The 22,286-nt window shown below is 45.4% G+C and overlaps 1 protein-coding gene across 6 annotated transcripts in view; it reads right to left on the bottom strand.

Annotated features, from left to right (window-relative positions):
- Positions 1-1,302: 1,302 nt before the first annotated feature.
- Positions 1,303-22,286, bottom strand: part of Stacl (SH3 and cysteine-rich domain-containing protein) — a 348,123-nt gene continuing 327,139 nt past the window's right edge. For 3 of the 6 annotated variants that reach the window (XM_077644121.1, XM_077644119.1, XM_077644122.1), the window contains 6 exons: positions 21,914-22,018; positions 16,517-16,647; positions 13,105-13,199; positions 11,275-11,326; positions 10,396-10,533; positions 1,303-10,295 (listed from right to left, as the gene is read on the bottom strand). In XM_077644121.1, coding sequence (XP_077500247.1) covers positions 10,191-10,295; positions 10,396-10,533; positions 11,275-11,326; positions 13,105-13,199; positions 16,517-16,647; positions 21,914-22,018 — 626 coding nt within the window. In that variant the 3' untranslated portion in view covers positions 1,303-10,190. Of the gene's footprint in view, positions 10,296-10,395; positions 10,534-11,274; positions 11,327-13,100; positions 13,200-16,516; positions 16,648-21,913; positions 22,019-22,286 lie in introns of those variants that run through there. The other 3 variants (XM_077644120.1, XM_077644124.1, XM_077644125.1) reach the window with 3 other exon arrangements.

Below are 22,286 nucleotides of genomic sequence, written 5' to 3'. Positions count from 1 at the left end.
AGCTTCCTAATCTGTCAAAGCCTCTTTGATATGGGTGCTAACTTCAAAGTCAAGTGCTTGACGGAAGCCACTATGGCCAGAGGCGCTTTATGTTTCGCAAAGCTCTAATTTTGCACGCGTTGACTCTTGCGGCTTCAGTCGTTGAAACAGCACTCAAGAGAAGAGCTGCTTTGGCCCGAGTCTATGCTAGCTAACACCGGGCAGCAGTTTCCTCCCAGCGAACTTCCTCCTTAGCTCTTCTGCTGTCAACATACACTCATTCTGCGTTCTAAGAGATCCAGTTCCGTCAGTGTGACCCTATCGCCCCACTGCAGAGTGTCAGACACTAGCTCCGAAAGCATATTGGAGGATTGGGACGCAAAACTGGGCCATGTGGAGAGGGCGGAGGCGTCAGGAGAAGTGGCGGTGGAGAAATTATCAACTTGCCTGTCCTATATTCGGAAACAACTCAAAAAACAAAGCGGCAAATGTCCCTCAAAGGAGGCCATCCAACCAATGACGTCGTCTGATTGTTACGAGGCCGCAGTTCTTCAGCAGTTAATCTGCGGTCACGTTAGTGAGAACGAGGAAGTTTCATGCTAGCGTTGCTGTGGATTAACCACTGATTAACCATTGCATGAAAATCTGTCGATGCCATTGACTGGAGGGCGTCCTTTGAAGGTACATTTGCCGTTTTGTTCTTGAGTTGTATCCGACTTTAGTGGCCAAGCAACCCGGGGATCTTTAGCGTGAGCCTCCTGTTTTCTGCTGCGGAGACTGCAGCGGTGGCGTAGTGGTGTAAACATCCGCCTCGTACGAGGGAGGAGCTGGGTTTCATCCGTGGTGCTGCTGGATACCCATGGTTTTCAAGTGGGCACCCTGGCCCGGATTTCGGCTTCTGTGGAATAAAATGCTTGACAAAAAAAATCGGTCTTTCACCCCGCCTGGTACAGTCCAAAGACACTCTCGTCATGAGATTTTTTGGCTAGGCTGGCCTGGCATCATAAAAATAATAATCAAACTTTTTTAACGCGATATCTTTAGAAGCCATATACGGGGCCGAAATGCATCGGCATAAAATTCGCTCATTGGCTGCAAGGAAGTAGCGTCACCAGAGCGGAGCACTCCCATTGACTGGAAAGAAGTGACCGGAAGTGACGCCACTCCCGCTAAAAGGATCAACAGCTGTTGTGCCATCGTATTGCCAGCACATAATGGATTAACTGTCCCTATGTTTTTCTTTGTTGTGCAAAAAGATCAGTAAATGGTTAAAAAAAGAAACGTGCTCTCACCACTGCACGAGAAGAATGTTTGCAGTGCACAGTAAAGTGTATTCTGTTTTTATTGTCGTGTTTTCTTAGAAGATCGCAACTCCACGGCACGTGGTATTCAAGCGAGTCAACCGCGACGGAACAGTGATATATATATATGTATATACCTCTTCACATAACTCTCTCGTTCAAAAAACCATCTCCCATCTTTGGCAGACACTTGAGTACGCTTACTACGATACAGTGAACCAGTGGAAGAAAAAAGCGGTATCCATCAGGCTACATATATATGCGGGTTGTTTGTGTGTGCGTGGTCAAGACGTCACCTACAAGGTCAAGAACGTGCCACCGGAAACACAGCGTCAACTACTCTACATGAAGTGCGTGTGGTCTGTACAAAGTACTTGTCACGTGCTCAACACACAGCGACTTTAAATGTTGTTACTGTTAGCAGCTCAAGAGAAAACATTTCAGGAACTGACAGAGGTGATTTGTGCCTCACCTATCAGTCAGTGACAAAACAGGCGCCCCAGATTGATGTGGAGTCGCCATGTCTGCTTGCACATTGCCCAGCAGACAACACAGACAACAGTCTTTTTTTTTTTTCAAAATGTAGCGAATTCCTTAGCGTGCGAAGTGAATAAGTCAATACTGCTGAAAAACATGTTTATACCGAAATAGTTGCAGTGCGGTGACTATTCGAGGGATATATTTTTCTCTTGATAATTTCCGAATGGGGAAATTTGTCAGCAACTGTCGTCTGCAAGCCATTTCCAGAGGAGGGACGTCACAAGACTCATGAGATGAAAATCGGGGGCACAGCGCGGAACAGGTGACGACAAATATGGAATCCTTCACAAAAAAATGTTGTTGGATAACAACATTCGTCTAGCTTGAGTGAGATTTCAACAAGGGCCTATTTAAATCCGCCTCTTTCACAAGATGTGGCGCCCTTTAGGGTAGGGGAATTCGTCTGCTATTGATTGAAAACAAACGCACGTAGGAGACGCAGGCGCCACCTGGTTCCAGGAAGAGCCAGCTGCTCCTGCAAAGCGGAGTGTGTGCTCGACAGCTGCTGCCATCTGTCGGATGCATCTGTAACTAACATAAACTGCGCATGCGCAGTAGGTTTTTTTTTTCAACCAGTGCAACTGGAGAAGAGGCGCGCATGCACAGAGCGACCTTATGAAAAAGGCGGATTCTGCCGCATTACAAAAAACCGCATAATAACGGACCGGGATTAAATTACAAGGCGTTCATCTGCTTTCGTAGTTGCCTGCTTCGCGTTGCTGCCACCATATGTGCCCTACTAGCTAAACCAGTTCTCATTACCCGTAAGGTTTAAATGGGGATAATTGGTCAGGCTGAAAATCTGCAGCTCATACAATGAGTTCTCTGTATTATTCAAAGGCTACAACGCCTGAGACGCAAATCATGCAAAAGTTACCGAACACAGGACAGATGTTTGGCGCCGAAAAAAAAGCAGCTCTCAGTATTGATAATTGCAAGCTCGGAACGGGTTAAGAGGATATTGGAGAATCGATTAACTGCATTTGTATACTCAGCAGATGCTTTTCGACTCTCGTTAAGGAAGTCTATACAAAAATAGCGACCACGCGTTCCTCGCCTCTAACAAGTTAGCTTTATCGGCGCTTTCTAGCATCATTTTGTACTGCTATGTATTTGTGTTCACAACCCGAACCACTAGATAGATTTCTGAAAGCATTTCTGGCCAACAGTACATAGCACTCGCAACCACAGACTTAACATTACTGAAAAATGTATATATTTTTGAATGGTTCAGCAAATAGGATTATGACACATTTGATTTGGCTTTTTAGGATTAACGTCCAAAGCGGCTCACGCTATGACGAACGCCGCAGTGGAGGGCTCCGAATAATTTCGACCAACTGAGGGTTTTTAACGTGCACTGCACAGTGCACGGACCTCTAACATTTTTCACCCCTCGAAATGCTATTGTCGCGTGTGGGTTCGAACCCGCGACTTTCATGCACTATGTGATGTCAGTGCACGTTGATTAACCATGGTGGTCGAAATTTTCCGGAGTCCTCCACTAAGGCGTCTATCAGAGCCTGAGTCGCTCTGGGGGATAAAGTCAAACGAAATGTGCCATATAGTCCTATTTGCCGACCTATTAAAAACTACACATTTTTCAATAGGGTCTTCAGCTCATAGTAAAACATGAGTTAAAAGCTCGGAAAAGTTCCCTTTAGCTTCGACATTACTGCATTCAAGGTGAAACTAAATAAAAAGTCAGGATGTACTAACCAGTCTAATCCGATAAGCATTAGATGGACAGGGTGGCTGTATACTCAGTACGGCATCAAGCTGCCGTAATTTTGCTAATGTAACATGCCTGTATTGCCCAGTTTTCCTTTTGGGCAAGCTTTTCCTGTGCTCGAGCTTCAAGTCTTGTTTGTTGCACAAACACTACCACAGAGTTATGGACCAGCTAGAACGTTATTGTCTGAAAGCCGTCAGTGCAAAGTCTGTGCTGTATAAGAGTAAATGCTTGTAGGCCTTTTCCTCAGGAACAGGAGAGAAAGTAGCCATTGACAAGCTTTTGGACAAGTCATAACTGTGTTGCTCAGCACTGACAATACACATACAGAATATGACATTCGATAAACTGTACATTAATATGAGACGTAGCATTCACAGTGTTTTGACAAATTTAAAGACATTTTTTTTCGACGCTTTCACAATAGACTGCAAACGCTGCTCCGGCATGATAAAGTGACCGCCGAGAACAGTGCTGTGAACGCAATATGCGGAGAAAGTTACGCAGCTTCGTCAAATTTCGGGTGACAGCCATTGCATTTCATTTAAATAAGCGAAACTGGTTCACAACTCAATGCTAGGTGATTTAATAGCAGTTAACAAGAGCGTCATTACGACGCCGACAAAATTAACGGTTGGCTTGATAAAAAAAAGAAACTCGCGTGCATAACTGAAATGAAACAACGCCTCAAAAATGCAAGCAACGCTAGATATTGAGGTGCGCATACGAACAGCAAGAAGCATGCAAAAAAGCAACGATAAAAAATGATCATCCATGTATCACCGAGCCACAACTTTTGTTTTGCTGCCCAAGTAAACTTTCATGAAGTGAAATTTAGAGAGTAAAACTCGCACAATGTGGTGCAACTGAAGTCGTCGTTTTCAGACAAGCCACCCTTCAATGTGCAACATTTCGACTGAAGACAGAAAAAATAAGAAAAATGATGTACTGATGATTAAAAATCTTGCCTATCTCGTGGGCTATCGCTTAACCATCTCTAGACAATTTCTCTAATGCATTTTGCACAACACCCTAGAAAATCATTGTCATTAGAAAATTTGGTTTTAATATCACTTCTGTCATCTGTGGTCAGTGAACTGAACTGCTGAAAGGAAACATAAGCTCAAGATTTTGTGGTAGTAAACGTTTAATAGGTGGCGCATTGTCAATTTCTGGAAACAGGATTGGTTTTGATCCTGAGCTTTACAGGAAGCAAGATCAAAGAAATGTGACTAGTTCAATGGCAAGCAGTCACGTATGGACACTTGTGTATTCTTCGGCTTATGTCTAGCGATATCCGGTTTCGGAGGGATATCAAGTGAAGTGAGAGACCAGGGAAGTTGCTTCGGTGGTGGGAAGATAAGGCCTGATGACAAGCTGCTAAATTGGGGGCTCGTTCATCCAAAATACTGATAACCACGACTGGCAAGATAACGAAGTGTTTCCTGGGCTCCTCTGTTAAATTGCTCCCAGAAAGTGGCCACGCTAGGCATCCTACCTAATGGTTGAAGCAAAACGATCGCTGATATGTGTGCTGCATGCTATGACACAACTTTCCCGACCTTTTTATGAATATCTGTATCGGCGTGAATATCAGATACCGGAATATCTGTATCGCTGCTTATCTCAAGAATTAAACGATGCGCTTAGCATCAACACTTCTCTCGTGTCTACAGTCAGTGCTTTGTGCATTGTGAGAAAAGGAACAAAAAAAAGTTGTGCAGTTGTGTACAAGCTATTTACACCTGGCAAGGCTGGCATAGCTGCCGATATTGGTGCGCTTATGGCTTCATGTCTAGAAGCTAAAGCGGCTAACCACGCTGAAGTAGCTTTTCTTTCGCAGTACCCAGACTTGTGCGAGTGAAATACTGATAACGCTCCGCAATTTATTTTTTGTCAGCACGTGACTCTGTGACAATGCTTGTGCTTAGACGTCGCAGAAACTCCGAGTGGCGAGCAGACTGGCTGAAACATCTTCCTGTCAGTTGGGACTAAGTTATTAATTTTTTAATGACAAAAAAATTTAAGCCCGTTCACATCAAAGAACTTCGGTTTGCCATCGTGTGACAAACCTGGGCAGGTTTTGATGTTATCCTGACAGGTGTGACAAACGATTCCAGCTGCAGGTTTGTGTTTTTTATGCCGACTAAAGCCTTGCAGTCAGAGGGTTATAAACTAAATGCCCGTTCCGGCAAAATATGAGGAGCGCCTGCATTACGGAACTGAGGCTACTGAGTTCTAGCATGAACTTCACGCATAGCCCGCTTTATTGAAAAGAAAAACGAATGAAATTAAGAATGAGCGCTTTGTAATGGTCATAGAATACTAGACGTAAACACGTCCGCAAATGGAATTCGCGCGTCACAATGTGTGGAGGTATGGTGTGCATTGCGAAGGGTTTAGTCGAATCTAGAAAATGCGAGCTCGAAGGCGACAGGAAATTTCTTCGAATAAACCGGAAGTGAGGATTAAGCAGAGCCTTTTCAATACACTTCATATTGACAGTACGCAAGGGTTAGTTTAAAAACCGTTTGTTCACATTAAGAAAGACCAAATTGACGGACGAGGTATTGGGATCTGCGACTGGCCCGGCTACTTAAAAGTTGTACTATAGGCCGTGAAAAAGCAACGTGCCATCATCAGAGCAGCGCGTTACACAAGTCTTCTATGCCAGCCTCGCCTTCTTGTGTTATGCAGTATGACAGCGCTCACAACAAGAACACCTTCCAAAAACGTGCCCAACAGTCTTATTCCTCTCGACTCGTTAACGATTCCTACAGTTGGCGAAACTTCTCTTCTACGCAACATCGATCTATACAAGGTGCCTGGAAACGGCACCGCAGTGAGAAACTAATCTCATTCCTTTGAAAACAGCTTATAACTTTATAACCCTTGTCTTAGAAGAAGTGGCGCTTTGGCAGAATGTAAAAAAAAATATGTAGATAATGGCTTACGTCATTGTTGTGGAGTACCCCGAGGGTTCCCATATGGTGTAAATCCACTAATTTGCTGTTAATCTTATCTTCCTTATTAAGTTTCAAGCCTGTAAACGTAGATGCGACGAAGTTTCTTTGATTCTTTTGAATGAGGCAAAACATTTTTACTACGTAAATGGTCAGAAGAGGAAGTTATTTTTTTAAGACATTGTGCTGTTTGGCCAAGTTCTTGCTATAATAAAAATGAACTCTTCATCACAAGTCTGTGTCAGACACTGGAGAAATGAGCTTTCAAAATTTGTGAGAAAACTAAATAGGCCTAAACGAAGCGTGGTTGAAAGGGGCTGTTTCGTAAACTGGCATAAGACCGCAACACCAAGCTTAATAAACGGCTCTGACTCTTCTAATGCGGAAAATGTATTTTCATCCAATCGCAATGATTTATGTATGTTATATGTAGGTACTTTTGGCGCTTGATAACCTTGTAAGAGAAGTAATAAGAAAATTACACCGAGAATAGCAAAGCTTTTGAAAAAAAATTTTGCCAAAGCGACACTTCGACTTCTTTACACAAAAAAAAACGTCCATGGCAGGATCGGCAAAAACGCTGCACGCATAGCACGGTCAATGCGACCTACGCAAATTGCACCCGTGCAATCGACTACTCCTAATCAAAGCCTATATGGGGCGACACCGCTGAGCCAACAATGCGGCCTAGAAACAGTTGTCTCTGCAAACGCAAAAAACAAGAAAACACCAAGAACCGTGGTCATTGTCTGTAAAGATTGAAAATACAATTCTATAAGATGCAGCCTATAGGTGTTTTGCGCGATTTGAGCCGGCAAAAGAGGAAACGAGAAATACTTGTATATATTACCTATAACCATGTATTTTACCGCAAATATAAAAAAATGTTTAAAAATGGTAAAAAAAGTCTTTCAAAATAAATCCTTGCCAGCCTAACTGCGCAACGTGAGCTCCTGTCAGGACTTCCACAAGCTAGAAGTAATTTACTATTGAAATTTATAAGTTATAAATTAATATTCATATCAAGGGAACGATCACTAAGCTTATGGTGGCGGCGGCCGTCAAAGAAAACTGATTAAAACTTCCAATATGACAGGAAATGAAAATTTAAGAGGTTTTTTACGGTGAGAGCTAAGAAATTTGGATGTCATTACTATCACTGAAATTACCGAATAAAAAATATCCTTCAGAATGGACAAGCTTCAACAAGGTTTTCACAGTGGCCATTAACTTTTTTATGCGACAGCCGATGAAACTGAACAAGCCTTTTATGTTAATAAAGACAACCCAATAAACTCGCATTGAGAGCTAAGCGGAAAGTCAACATGAGTTTCATGTAGGAAAAGGGAGGTGTGCAAAACCGCCTGGGCGGTGTGGTGCGAGTTGACCATCGGCAATCTCGAAGGGTGGTCGTTTGAACAAGCGAAGAGTGGCAAGCGAAATCCGACGGACCCAGTTCAGCTCTCATCGGCATGTGAAGCGACAGTAATGCACTCATGAAGCTGGCATACGCCATTAAACCTCCAGACTGTGTTTTTCATGGAAAAACAGAGGAACCTCCGATTCCTGTCCACGCTAACACAGCAGTTTTTTTTGGCAGCCGTTTAGCACCCGAGTGTCTTTGATCCGATCCTTACACGCGTTGTCGAGACATATTAGTTAAAATTATTTTCGTTTGCAAATGCATCGGTTAAAGATACTTTCTTTGTTTTTAAAGTTTTGCGAATATAATTGTGCACGTGTACCGACTGCTAGGTAAAGGCTCATTTCACTTCTTCAAGCATCAACACAGCAAAAAAAAAAAAAAAAAAAACAGATGTCCTCCTTCTCCCTCCATTTGTTCGCAGCTACCACGAACATGAGGAACCTACCTCGCACGAAGGTGGTATAACTTGGCACGTGTATCACCTACGTACAGAACCTTCAATCGGCACTCTTTTGTATCGAAGTCGATGGCACCGAATTTTTCGAATCGATCGGCCTCCGAAAGGGGGCCACTGCGCATGCGCATGCACCGCCTCCCGGAGGAGGATCATGACAACGGAACACCAGAACCCCATTTGCGCTTGCGCATTCACTTTCCCTGGGAGGTGGATCGTGACAGCGGAACACTGGAGCCCCGTTCACGCTTGCGCATTCACCGTATCCCGGAGGTGAATCGAGGCAACGGAACACCAGAACCCCGTTTGCGCATGCGCATTCACCGCCTCCCGGAGGAGGATCATAACAACAGAACACCAGAACCCCATTTGCGCATGCGCATTCACTTTCCCTCGGAGGTGGATCGTGGCAGCGGCACACTGGAGCCCCGTTCACGCATGTGCATTCACCGTATCCCGGAGGTGAATCGTGGCAACGGAACACCAGAACCCCGTTTGCGCATGCGCATTCACCGCCTCCCGGAGGAGGATCATGACAACGGAACACCAGAACCCCATTTGCGCATGCGCATTCACTTTCCCTCGGAGGTGGATCGTGGCAGCGGAACACTGGAGCCCCGTTCACGCATGCGCATTCACCGTATCCCGGAGGTGAATCGTGGCAATGGAACACCAGAACCCCGTTTGCGCATGTGCATTTACCGCCTCCTGGAGGTGGACCGTGGCAACGGACATCGGAACTCCGTTTGCGCATGCGCATTCACCGCCTCCCGGAGCTGGACCGTGGCGACGGAACACCAAAACCCGGTTACCTAAATAACTCCAACACTTGCAAACCACCATTCCGCAAATTTTTAGCGATTCCTACGCGAAAGGTTGAACTTGAAGCGCGGGAAACGGCGTCACGATGCCGTTTTTGTAGTAGGTCCGGCCAAGAAATCACGTTAACCCCATTTTGTATTGCTTTAACTGCGTGTCTTGAAAGCAGCGTGTTTTCAGATATCGGCGGTTCTAGTTGGCGGTGCTGTTTCGATTTCGTCAGCCTGGCACCGCTTCCTGCTTCTTACTCTCGATTGAAAGGACTGGAATGCGCTCATAGAGATATAGGTGGAAGAGAGAGTATATGGTAAGGGTGACAGAAAGAGAAGGGCATTTAGAGGATTAAAACAACAACAAACAAAGGTAAATCCTAGTCAATGTCCAAAAGAAAAACAAAAATGAAAATGCCATGACACCACCACACGCGAGCATGCCAACATGCACCCCTCCCACCACCACGGAAGGTCACCACTCTTTGCGTTTCTATCGCACTTCACTCGAAAGTCACACTCGCTAGCCGATCATCGAGGAAGGCTAAGAGCGAGACGTCGACGACGAACTCACGATTCACCCCGGTCAGTCACCATAAACTCACACGGCCACCCTTAAAGCCGAGACGTGAAGAGGGCTGGCACACAGACACGAAGGAAACAGAACTATACAAACAAACAATATCCGTCGAACGTGCACGCTCAGTCAAAATGGCGGCTGCGTCCATTGGTACGGCCACGACGTCCCAGAGACGTCCCGGAGACGTCCCTCACCGTTAGGTGTGACGTGGATGCCGATGCCCGTTAAAGTGGAGGAGATAACAAAAAAGAACACGGCGAAGAGAAGTCGCGGCGATGGTGGCGACGACGATGGCGACGGTAAACAGCATTCCCGGAAGTGTTCTTGCTTGCTTCCTTCCTGAAACCGCATCCCACGGAAGTAGGAAGCGCAGAGAGCAGCTGCCGTGACCCGTGTTTATCCCTTTTCACACTTCCTGGAGGTACTTGAGCGGGCACGGAAGAGCCTTGTCTCCCATCCCAGTACGCACCAACACCTTGCCGTCCATCTCGTCAGCCACTTGAATCACGATCTGCGCGCAATAAAATCCCAGATATCACTCTCTCGTGTATGTCCCTGAGGTAGTACACCACCTGGCACGGGGGAGGGGGGGGGGGGTCAGCGGGCCGTACCTGATCGCGCAGAAGCTTGACGGGTTCCTGCCCGTCCATGACCTGTATGGAGTGCAGCACCTGCAGAGCCCGCTCGCCCGAGTGGAGCTTGGCCACGTACTTGGACGGGAAGAAGCCCACGCGGCCCAGGCACTTGCCCTGCGTGGTGGTGACCCTTCACTCTTTCTCACCTTTTTTGCAAGGTTGTCTCACACTCTATGGTAGTTAAAAGGGAGTGTCTCAACTGGAATACACCTATATGGGAGTTAAAATGAAGTGCGCTAAGGGACAACTTACTTCCTTTTCACACCTTTCTGGTTACCACTCTAAGCAGAAAGGACTAAAAAGGGTGTAAATGTCCTCTAGCGCACTCTCTTTTCTAAAAGAGAGTGCGCTAGAGGGCAGCTTACTCCACTTATGCTCCCATATGGCCGTATTCATGCTTAGAGTGTAGAGTGCACCGAGGGACGCTCAGAGGGCAAAAAACGAAGAATAATTGCAGATACACACCAGAAACTACGTGCAAATGCTGCACAAATGCGTTCGTATAGGTAGTCCATAGAATTATATGAATCCTGCTATCTCCATCTTCTTCGGGCACTATACTTCTTCATCTCAGCTCACCTGGATAAGCTATAGCCTCCAACATACGCGGCCATGCGTGCAACGTGTTCCATACGTGGCCGTGTACACAGTGTACGCTCACAAAGAAGTGGGTGGTATTTGCTGTTATTCAGGTGGGCCCAGAACAGGATTGTTATCTAAGTGAGTCCTGCACTGTGGGCACGAAACTGAAGTTTCGCAGCGAATTGCGGACGCAAAAGGGGCACAAAAACCGGCACGCAGGCCACACAACGTATTTCTGCATTAAAGATGAAAGAAAGAAAAAGTAAGACCCACCTGCCACCAATCTGGGTCTGTGGTGTCGATTACAGTCACCGTGTCACCAGCCCTAGAAATAAAAAAAGGGTGTGGCAGTGAAGGCAACATTTTAAAGAACATTTCATAAAACTTATCCGCGTATCGCTCATGACATGGTATAGAAAATCTGGGCGAGTACCCATTGGTCAGGTTAAGTTTCTTGACGAGTACCGAAGAGGTTAGAGTTCCCTCAGTCTGCTAAGTGTGCTTCGCCAAATGGTCGTAAGTACGGCCAAACTAATGTTTTCATGAACGTTAGCTTGGCCGGGCTAGCGAAAAGTACTTGCGAACGTTCTCTTGAATAAGCTGGCTCAGTTCGCACTGTCATCACGTCACGAATCTTTGAAGCCCTTCACTACTGTGAGTCCAGATGAACAGGAGAGATTGGGAAATCTATGTTGGAATTTCTGATACTGAAAGCCAGAGAATAGAATGCGATGATACAACAAACTCTTTGATCGAACGGAGGGAGGTAGCATATACAACCTTTGTCCGTAAAGTTTAGAGACTGATTAATTTTCTTCTCTAAAAATGATTACCCAAAACAAATGTTGGTGCGTATGTGTAGCGCCATCTTTTCGGGCTAACCTGAGCTATTTATGTTAATTGCTGTGGCAGCCGCTAGATAGCACTACACGCAGAAAAATACGTTGCCACTTAGTCGTCTGCGCATTTTACCGTGGGTGAATGTGGAGAGATGGTCGTCCAGCTCGAACAGCGTGTAAACATAAAATTTTGTGTGAAGCTTGGCAAGACAGCCACACAGACGTACGAGCTCCTTCGTGACGCTTACAGCAACGAATAGTAGCACACACAGCAGTCCATTGCATGTTTAAAGCATTGCAAAAAATTCTTGGACAAAAGTTTTTAATATTGAAAAGTCGTAAGGTTCTGTTATAAAAATATTGAAGGTAATGGTCCATTCTTCCGATGTGTCGCAAAATATTTCTTTTAAGCTTTTCCATCGCTTGCAACGAGCAGTTAAGACTGTCATAGAAAACCAATGAAGAACGCTTTTGAACGATGGCAAAAAACGTTAATAGCAAAAAAATGCAAGCTTGTCGACGGGATATCTTCGGATGTACTAATTTTTACAGTCAAATCTTACGATACGTAAAAAAACTGCGTTCATAAACTCTTTCCCGTCCAAAAATGATTTTGTCCAGAATTGTTGGGTACGATTAGGTTCATTCATTCATTCATTCATTCATTCATTCATTCATTCATTCATTCATTCATTCATTTTTTACCACTATACATTGAAAAAAGGAGCCAAGGGAAAACGCGTTCAAACGCGGCTTGAGGTGTCCTTGGCCCCCTTATCAGGCACTGACAGCAGCGAAAAGCACGGGAAAAACTCAAGACAATGCAAAAAGACGCAACTAGCTTCATCACGTACGAACCAAAATATACAGTAGAAATGAAAACCTACTCAGTGTGAGTGGGTTTATCATCGAGCGCGCCCGGGTGTGAATGGGAAATGTAGGCAGCCCATAAACGCTCCGAATACGCTTGTCACGTCGATCTTTATAGCCCGTCTAGGAAATATAGGCGCATAAAATTAGGGAGCGCTTTCAGGCACACACGCGACTATCGATGTTAGAGTGCTACATCGATTCCATCGCATCCCGAGTCGCCATCGTGGACAACTTTGGGTGCCAGTCTATAGCGAGCCCAGCGCAGACTGGAATGTGGACGTTCCCAATAACCAAAAATTCCTTCAGCAGTTTTCACAACCCAAGGTGTAACAACGCTTTCGCAAGTTACGCCCGCTACTGCATCCAGCGCAAGAACGTCGGCAAAACTTACTTGAGATCGAGCTCGTCTTGATGCCGACTTCTGAAGTTGTATAGCACTACGTAGATATTGGTCGGGAGGAGGCGATGGGGTTTCTGCATGGAAGCCAGCACGTCCAATATCGAAATTACGAAACCCGTCCAGCTCTAGACACCAGGATACAGAGTTGTGGACGAAGTGTCTGAACACGGGAAAGGAGGGTTTATGTCTGGAGGCTATCCACATTTGGTCTGGTCTTCGTGCGAAGCAGGGCGTAGGGTTTTTGCGTGCACAGAAAAAGAAAAAAAGCCAGACTGGGCGAGAGGCGTTGGTGGGTAGAGGCTTTTTTTTTTGCAGTTTGGTGCAGTAAAGGTCACTGGTTTATCGGCCAATTTATTTTTATTTTTTAAAGAGAAAAACTGCGGGAGCAGTAAACTACGCCTAAACATACGAGTTGAGCGTCGTTTTTTGTCAGTCATGTCTGGCTAAGAGAGGATTAGAATATGCCATTTTTTTTGCAAAGTGAAATCAGTTAGTTTTGCTTTTTGTAAGCAAGAATAAACGAGACTTGCAGATGGTGTGTATTAGTTCTAATATACCGTATTTTCCGCGATATAGCCCGCACTCAGTGCATAGCCGCAGTGGAAAATTTCGGCATGAAATTAGAAGTTTTTACTTAGACAGAGCGCACGCAATGTATGGTTCGCATAGATAAATTTTGGCCGCAAATCAGTTTTCTACATCATCCGCCAGCAGTGTACAATGAAAACAAGTTTTTCAGTCCAGTCTTCCAGTGGCAGTCCTTTAAGCCTGGCGCACCACGACACACTACCCTTGAATTCCTGGATACCTTCTCAGAGGCCGTACTATGCGCTACAATTCTTATTTTCACACTCCCAAATGGGGCACTGAAGCTCCCTTTAATGTCATGTGGACGTGTGGGACGTCCTGTGGACGTCCATCGAACGTCCACTGGAGCTTCAGTGACCGTTGGGTCGATACTGGATTCTGCGCATCCCGCGGCTGTCCTACACACGCTACCAGCTTTTCTTCAAGGTTGGGCCAAGCTAGTGTCCTTCAGATCCGTGTTTTCTTTTGCGGAGGCATTTCTCTAAGACATTTCAGAGAAGCAGCCCCCATCAGCGCACTTTCTTCATCTACGCCTAATTCTTTCTCTGCTGCTCGGATCGACTTTAGTGCTAGTGCACGCTGGAGCACACTGGGCTTGAGTACTGCCGTGAAGGCTGTTCATCTCCTTGGAGCCATCTTAACCTTTCTTAAAGAACTACGCCACCCTTGGTGTTATTCGTTGAGGTTCTGCACATGTGCTCACAAATCCGAGCACTGAAAAGCAGCCACCACGATTATTAACATTCGCTTGTACATCAGAGATGATTACGTTAAGTGATTTAGCGCGGTAAAATGTTGAAGGCGCAGTTGGGCTACGTTATGTTTACTTTGAGATTCCCGCTACAGGCTTCTTCGGCTGTTATTAAAGATATTAAGAAAACTGCAGGGAATGTTTACTAAGAATCAGTGCGAAAGCATGGATTTTTTGTTGCGACAATGAGCGGGCAGTGCCGCGGATCGGGTTGGTCGCGCTAGGCGAACAGACAACGCGACAACGGGCAAGTTGCTCGTGGTTGGTACCCATCGAATTAGTACTTATGCGCTAAAAATGAAAACCTGTATATAGTCCATATACATAGTAAATAGTACATAGATAGTATGCACAGACAATCCGTACCACGCGAAATTCCAGCTTTTAAAGATATATAGTCCGTAGAGTATAGCCTGGAAGATACGGTATATTGGGAAGTTCACCCGTGCTCCATATGCACAAAAACTGCGTTCAGTGCATCATGCGTAAAGCCAAGATTCCATTCACCTTAATTCCACTTGTAGTTGAATCAGTTTGGCAGTACTCCTTCGACCACGATATGAGTACTTGTTCTGATTGCCATTGCTTTCGCAGAGCTGCATTTAATTTGTTCAGGAACAACACCTAGTGAAACAACTTGTAATTGGTTCTTTTTGCTTAAGGTGCCAATGCAATATGCCCTAGTTGGCGCAGACGCAGCTTCCTTTGGCTGATTAAACTGATTCTGGCTTGCGTAACATTGTGTGGTTTCACGGGCTACTTTTTTGAGTTCCTAAACAAGAACTATGAAATACTTTCTTAGATAATTTTAATCACGCTGAGAAATTTTTACACAAAATGCGCTTTTGAACATACGTACACAGGTAAATTTTATTCATCTATTCATCTCCTCAGTGGCCCAGCAGAGGTAAATTATGGACTGGCAGAAGGGGGGGGGGGGACACATGTAGTTAGCACAGTTGGAACAGAAATATGTATATAACACACGAGCTGCTAATAAAGTACATCGCAGCGCGAAGTGTCTGGCGCTTTAGATAAATAGCAGCTTGACGGATCACAATGTGTAACCGACGTGTCTGCTAATAAAAACAGCCCCCTCCTCTGAGGCTACCGTGGCACTAGGAAGCACCGTGACGTGGCTGTACAATGCATTTCAGTCATTGCTCTTCGAATTACCCACCTTTACTATACCGACAGTGCATATAGAAGCAGCAAAAACAGTACAAATTAGGCAATAATGGGTCAGAAAACCTAATAGCTATGAGCAGGAATTAAAGGAGGCGCTGCCTATTTGCTCAACTGAAATACAGTTGAGCCAGGATATATCGAGCCCGGATATTTTGAATTACTGGCTGTACTGAACACACAGATAATCCCCTTGAAAATACCGTGTAAAAGCATAGGAATTAAAGTTACCCCGTATATCGAAAGTAAATTCTCCGGTCCTTTGATACATCGAACTGCGAGCAGCGGCCCTCACGTCGCATGCTTCACTGCCGAAGGCGTTACGGAAGTCATCTGTGCCTTAATTTTATTAAGCGATTATTTTATTTATAGTGTAGTGATACCAGTATTGTATATCTTACAGGCAGTGGCTTGTTCTAAAGCACCATCCGTAGCGACTTCGTTGCGAAGCAGTTTAGGAGCAATGCCTACCAAAGCAGCACGAGTTATAGGCTCAATATTGGAAATATATTGTCAAATGCCGGTCCTACATAGGTTCAGAGTGAAACTATTCATTTCCGATATTAGGCTGATTACCCGTGCTGCTTGGGTAGCGAGCAGTGCGTTGCCATCATGCCGGCGGGCGATACGTCGCTACAAGAAGCGCGTCACTATCGCGGGGTCAGCGTATTCTTGCTTATAGATTACAGATAAGCTTATGTGCTGGAATTTTTTTATATATCGAAGTATCGATATATCGAACTATTTCTCTATCTTCTTCGAGTTCGATGTACCCGGCTTCGACTGTAGCCTGCAATCGGCTTCCCACGGCCCCACGGAGCCCGCAGGAGTATAGCACGGGTAGCAGCAGCAGTATAGCAGCGCAGGGCGGCCACTTACTGGGGAGGGGCAGGGTGATGTGGAGGCGCTGCTGAGAGACTTCTCATTGTCGTCGGGCAGATCGACCGAACTCATGCGCACCGCCTTGGCGCTCAGGAGCTGCCTGCGACCGTGCACCGGACTCTGGGGGGCTGCGATGGAAGAGGGCGACACACAGCGGACGGTGGTGAGACTAAAGAGTGGCTCACCAGGAGGAGGAACCGAGCTGAGTGCTTTACAAGAGAGGCTTGGAGTTTCCCTCCAATAACGATGGTACCCTCATCTGAGATGCATGGTTTATACCATATACAACAACTCGGGACAGTCACCCCGCAGAAATAGGGTGAAGGAAACATGATTTCTCAATTTGTCACTTGGGCTAATGTGACAAAAAATGTGAGGACAAAACACTTTGGTATATATGTAATATACATACATCTTGCTGATCAGGGGCCAAGAGACCTCGCCCGCCCTTCAAAGAATTTACCTGTTCTTCGCTCCGTCTCTGCCAGCACAGAGCTTATTTACAGCAGTGCCGAGATGATGGCTTCCATGTATAGACAAGGCGGGAGAGGAATATAGAATGGTCACAATTAAAATCTACCAGGGAGCCTTCAGGCTTGCTAGGACAAGAAACATGGATTGGCGATATTCTATCTGAAATTATGAGGGAAGGGTGAACGCAGACAGGAGATATACGATGCATAAAACAGGTGACGCTCTCTAACAGACTGAATAAGTGTACACGTAGGGAACGGAAATACAGCCGGAGGTAGCAACGAAGTTCACTTCTCGGGTATAAAAAAATGTTAGGAACATGCTAGCCACGCTCGGCGTAAGGCACTTGTAGCCGGAAAGTATTTAGGAAGTTAACTGTTGTACTGTAAACGTCGCTGAGCATATGATGGTCACAATACGAAAATAACGCCTCCGTAAGGATGCATACCAGACCTATAGAAATTTCTTTAATATTCGAAGTCGATATAATATTCGATATAAAGAAAAAGTACTGGGTTTTGGCCCCAAATCGGCACCAACACCATACCGGTCGCTCAACCTGCTGAACATGTAAGGAGGGTGTCTGTCTGTTGCACGAGGTCAGGTTGATGAACAAGTGATCGAATCTAAGACAGATTAAAACTTTAATCGTCATCAGTTTTTTGGTTATAAATGGCGCTAAATGTTCTATTATAACGTTGCCTTCATGTTTCGGTTCTTGGATCTGGATGAATTTTTCAGATTGTACGAATATTCGAGGTAGCTCCTTAACTTGCCTTCGCAGTTAACTCGCTGTATGCTGGGTAATGATGGCTGTAAATACTTGTCAGGAAAAACTTGATAACTTTGGAAGATATTACGAGAAGAGCAGCGAGAACCCACAAAGGCTACTTTGAATGAGATGATTCAGCATTCTCGTAAAACCGCTAATAAATAGGGCGGCGGCCTCCTATTATCTCTTTTTGAGTGTTCAGTCGAGAAAAGGGCTAGCGAAGGCAAGAAATTCCCGATGATGCTTGAAGCTTTCTTACTTGTTGAGCATGTAACGACAAAAACAGTCCTCTTGTGTCCATCATCAAGTAACTATCGATATCATCTGAATTACCTTTCCTGGGCGTCACGCTCAACATTGGATAGAGATGGGAGAGGCCTTTGCCCTGTAGCGGTCAGTCAGGCTGATGATGGTGAAGACAGTCAATAGGGCACTGAGGCCAAATCTTTTGTTCTCAGTACAAATCGATTCAATGATTCTCTCTTTTAAGCTGATGTTTTTTCGGCAGCAAAAGACATGTCTTCCTGAGAAAATTGGATTAAAAACGCTTCCTGCCACTCGGCTCAAACATGTGACATAACGATCAAAGCACACTCCGTGATCACCGGAACTTTGCGGTGGATGGCGATGAAGCCTGGCTTAAGGGTCCGTGCGAAAAAAAAGTGTCTTGGCGTCACCGGATTCTTCATGCTAAAATCGTCGACGGTGGCAATACATGTAGGTTAGTTTTTGGCTTTTCTAGCTTATAAAGCATCGTCCTCAGTTTTCCCTTAGGCAAGTCTTTGGGCCAGATAATAAGAAAAAATATTTCCGTCTCCAATGAACATCTTAAGCCTTCGTAGTGCTGAAAAACTTCCTTCCAGTAATCTGACTCGTGAGACTGAATATGCCGTCACACTATGTGACGCTTTGCTCAGACAAAAAAATCTGCGACGGCGCACAGTGTTATTTAAAGAACAAAAGAAACCCACCATTACATAAATGGTAGCGCCTCGTCAGCGATTTTTGTTGGAAGTGAAAGCGAAAAAGTGAATTTATAAGGAATTTTTTTCAGTGTAGTCAACATTGAAGAACAGCGATGCTCTGTGGTTTCACGCCACTTTTTATCAGTCATGTGCCCTTACGGTGGCTTTGCGTGAATACAAGTTTTAACCATTGCCCAAAGCGCACTATTTATACTGCAACTAATGCCGTTTGGTCAACTCGGATGATTTAAAACGGGCACACGAGTAGTGCCGCCGATGAAAGCATAGCACATACGATTTTTCATTGAGGCTTATAAACAATGCACAGGTCAACCTGTTATTAAGTGACGTTACTATATTCAAATATACGAGCGTTCTGCTTATAGCCGTGCGGCATCGCTACCATCACGTGCAACTTATCTAAAAAACTTTTTGGACGATATTGCGACATGGTGCGGGAATACAATGTAATGGTGACCACGATAGTGCACTGAAGTTCCAGTGTTTTCTGAATTCAGAACTGCGTGATAAACACGTAACTGAAGATGTGCTCTTTTTTCACAATAGATACCCTAAAATCCAATAGGCTGTATGAAGAAATTTTACTAAAACTATGCAACATCTCCAGGCGTCTTCAAAGTATTTCAACAGTCGAAAAATACGATAGAGTTGGTACCAAAACGCGACAGAAACTTTTGTCGTCCTGTCGTTAAGACATATTTTTCTACAGTGTCTGTTGTCAGTTGTTGCGACAGAATTGGTTCTGTCGTTACGTCGAGGGGATCCGCAATACTACAAAATATCGTGTTATCACTACAAGAATTTCTGTCGCCAGGTCCCAAAACACGACAGGAAAATCTGTTGTGGCAACAGAAGATTTTCTATTGTTCTTCGATAGGTTGGTTATATTACAAAAAGTTCAGTTCAGCGCATGTCCTTTCCTGCTATATGCCGCTCAGTTTAACCAAGTTCCGTTTGGCACTGTATAAGCTGTGGCTACGATTGGTTGTATTTTAACAGCCATAATGAGGGTGCGTGCAGGTAGGCTACATTGTGGTACTCGTATACCAGTGGCCTGCATCCTCTGATGCTCAATCTCAGCGGCCGCTTTCGTGGAGCTGTGTACATAAGCCGGCATGGGTAAGGAAAATAGGTACTGTAGACACCCGTAAGACATAGTTTTTTTTTATTTTTACAAATACAACTAGAAGCTATTGTTTCTATACGCGAGCTAGCTTTCTATAAAGCTGAACGGGCCGAAGCGTGTGCAGATAAGTGCCCCACGTTTCCATACACTCGGACCGGCAAGGAGACATGCGCAAAGCCACGAAGGGAACGATTCTAGAAAAGGTAGTCACTTGAAAGCTCAATCACAGTAACAAATTTTACCTTTAAAAGTTGCTTTCTGGGCACAAAAGAAACGCCGATGAAAATCAATAGATTATCAACGACTTTTTTAAAAGTTTCACATCTGAGCTTTGATGACAAGCCGCCAAGTACGTCGCCTAAAGGCAGACGGCACAACTGGCAGTGACATGATTTAAATGCACTGCTGCACAGCTTTAATTTCGACATAGGCGCTGAGTGCATAATGATAGTAATAATCCTAGCACCGTGGTTGACAGTAATGACACGGGCACCGAGGTCTGCGTTTTGTAAGCGCAAATCGCGGATGTCTTTCTCTAGTCTCCATCTATTCTTGCAGTGGTGGTCCTTGTGCTCCATTTCAACAGTACTCGATCGTACAAACCCCTGGTTCTTGCAACCGTCAAGAAACCACATCTCACAGCGGACCATTCATACTGCCTGTTTTAGTAATGCCACGGTGTGAGACAGGGCATAAGCATTAGAGACAGTGCTTGATTAGTGAGCGACAGTGCGGCACAAGATAAGCACACACAGAAAGAAAAATGCAAACGGCGACGCTTTCATTTGCAACAAAACAAGGCGACGTAGTGGGAAGGAAAACACCATAGCTGTCTGCCGCTGTCCCCACAAAGCCCAGCACAACACAAAAGCAAAAGTGGCGAAATATGAACCTCCAAAAGAAAAGGGAGACGAATACAACACACACAGGAGGCGAATGCAAAAAAGAGAGAGCACATACATGTAAAACAATAGTAACACAAACACAGACAATTAAAGCAAGCCAAAACAAGACGTGTAGGATGTGAACTTAATTGGCGACGGTCAGGAAAATAGAATTTATTAGGGAGCATAAATATTGGTAAGCGAATGGGTGCTAAGAAAGAGTGCAAATGGATGCACGAATCCAGAAAATATCCAGAAAGACGAACAAGGCAAATGTGAACGAGCTGAAGAGGATAGGGAATGAGGACAAGGGAAAGACAGTGAAACATTCACGAATGAAGGAAATACGGACTTGCTATCGTGGCAAGCTTTTATGCCAAGGTTCAATTCACAAATCATGCACGGCGTAAGTTCGCTTTGTAACTGGATCTCCGGCGGTTATGCACTAGCTATGCACGACTGCCAAGCCGGCTACTGCGTCAAGGCGGCACATTAGCCATGACACGGCAGCTAAGATTGAACGATAGCCATGGCACGAAAGACAGGGCGGTATGATAGCCATGGCACGGCAGCCAAGATGGCAGGTAGCCATGACACGACAGCCAGGGTGGCAGTTAGCCATGGCACATCAGCCAATATGGCGGCTAGCCATGGCACATCAGCCAATATGGCGGGTAGTCATGGTACATAAGCCAAGATGGCGGGTAGCCATGGCACGAGAGTCCAATTTCTGAGGTGAAACGACCTTACGCACTGCAAGTCTCGTGAATCTTGACCACGTGGCACGTGCGATTGGTTTTCAATCCAACTCAGCCATACGAGCAGATTGGTTCTGCAGCGTCACACTGATCGCAAAGGCCTCTAGACCTTCGCCGTTCGATACTTAGACCACGGAAGCGAAAGCAGCGTAGCAAGCAAGCAACCAACCAAGCAAGCAAACAAGCAAACAAGCAAGCAAGCAAACAAACAAGCAAGCAAGCAAGCACATGCTCGTTGCAAGCGCGACAATATGCACGGATAAATCATTCAATGCAGTCACGGGCGCACCGAAGAAGCACACAGATAGAGGGGGAGGTGACAACTAAGACAGGTAAAGTAGCTGCGAGAAGAATAGGCGTGGACACAGAGAGAGAATAGCGACAGCCCCGGCACCTGTGAGTTGTCGTCGACGGTGGGCATGCTCGTTCGACTCAGGGCTGTCCAGGGAGAGGCTCTTCATTCGGAGAGACAGCTTCTTGCGTTGGGGGCTGTGAGGTGCTGTTTCCGATTTTTTTTTGTAGTCGTCGTCGTAGTTTCGATGAACAAAGCGTTTGAGAGGAGAGGGAAGGAATAGAAAGAAGAGGGAGAGGAGGCGTTTCCTTTTTAAGCTCGTCACAGAGAGGCAGAGAGAGAACAGACCGCTGATTGAGCTTGCACCCACAGCGTGAACAGCGCGGGCCAGCTGTACTACTAAGCAAGCAGCAATGGCGGTCAGGCGACAGCAAAGTAAGCAGGGTGTCTCGCACTTGGCGTCGCAGCTGTTTTG

The sequence above is a fragment of the Amblyomma americanum genome, chromosome 11 (genome assembly GCF_052857255.1).
Source record: "Amblyomma americanum isolate KBUSLIRL-KWMA chromosome 11, ASM5285725v1, whole genome shotgun sequence".
In the NCBI taxonomy this organism is placed as follows: domain Eukaryota; kingdom Metazoa; phylum Arthropoda; class Arachnida; order Ixodida; family Ixodidae; genus Amblyomma; species Amblyomma americanum.
This window is presented reverse-complemented; position numbering and strand designations above follow the sequence as displayed.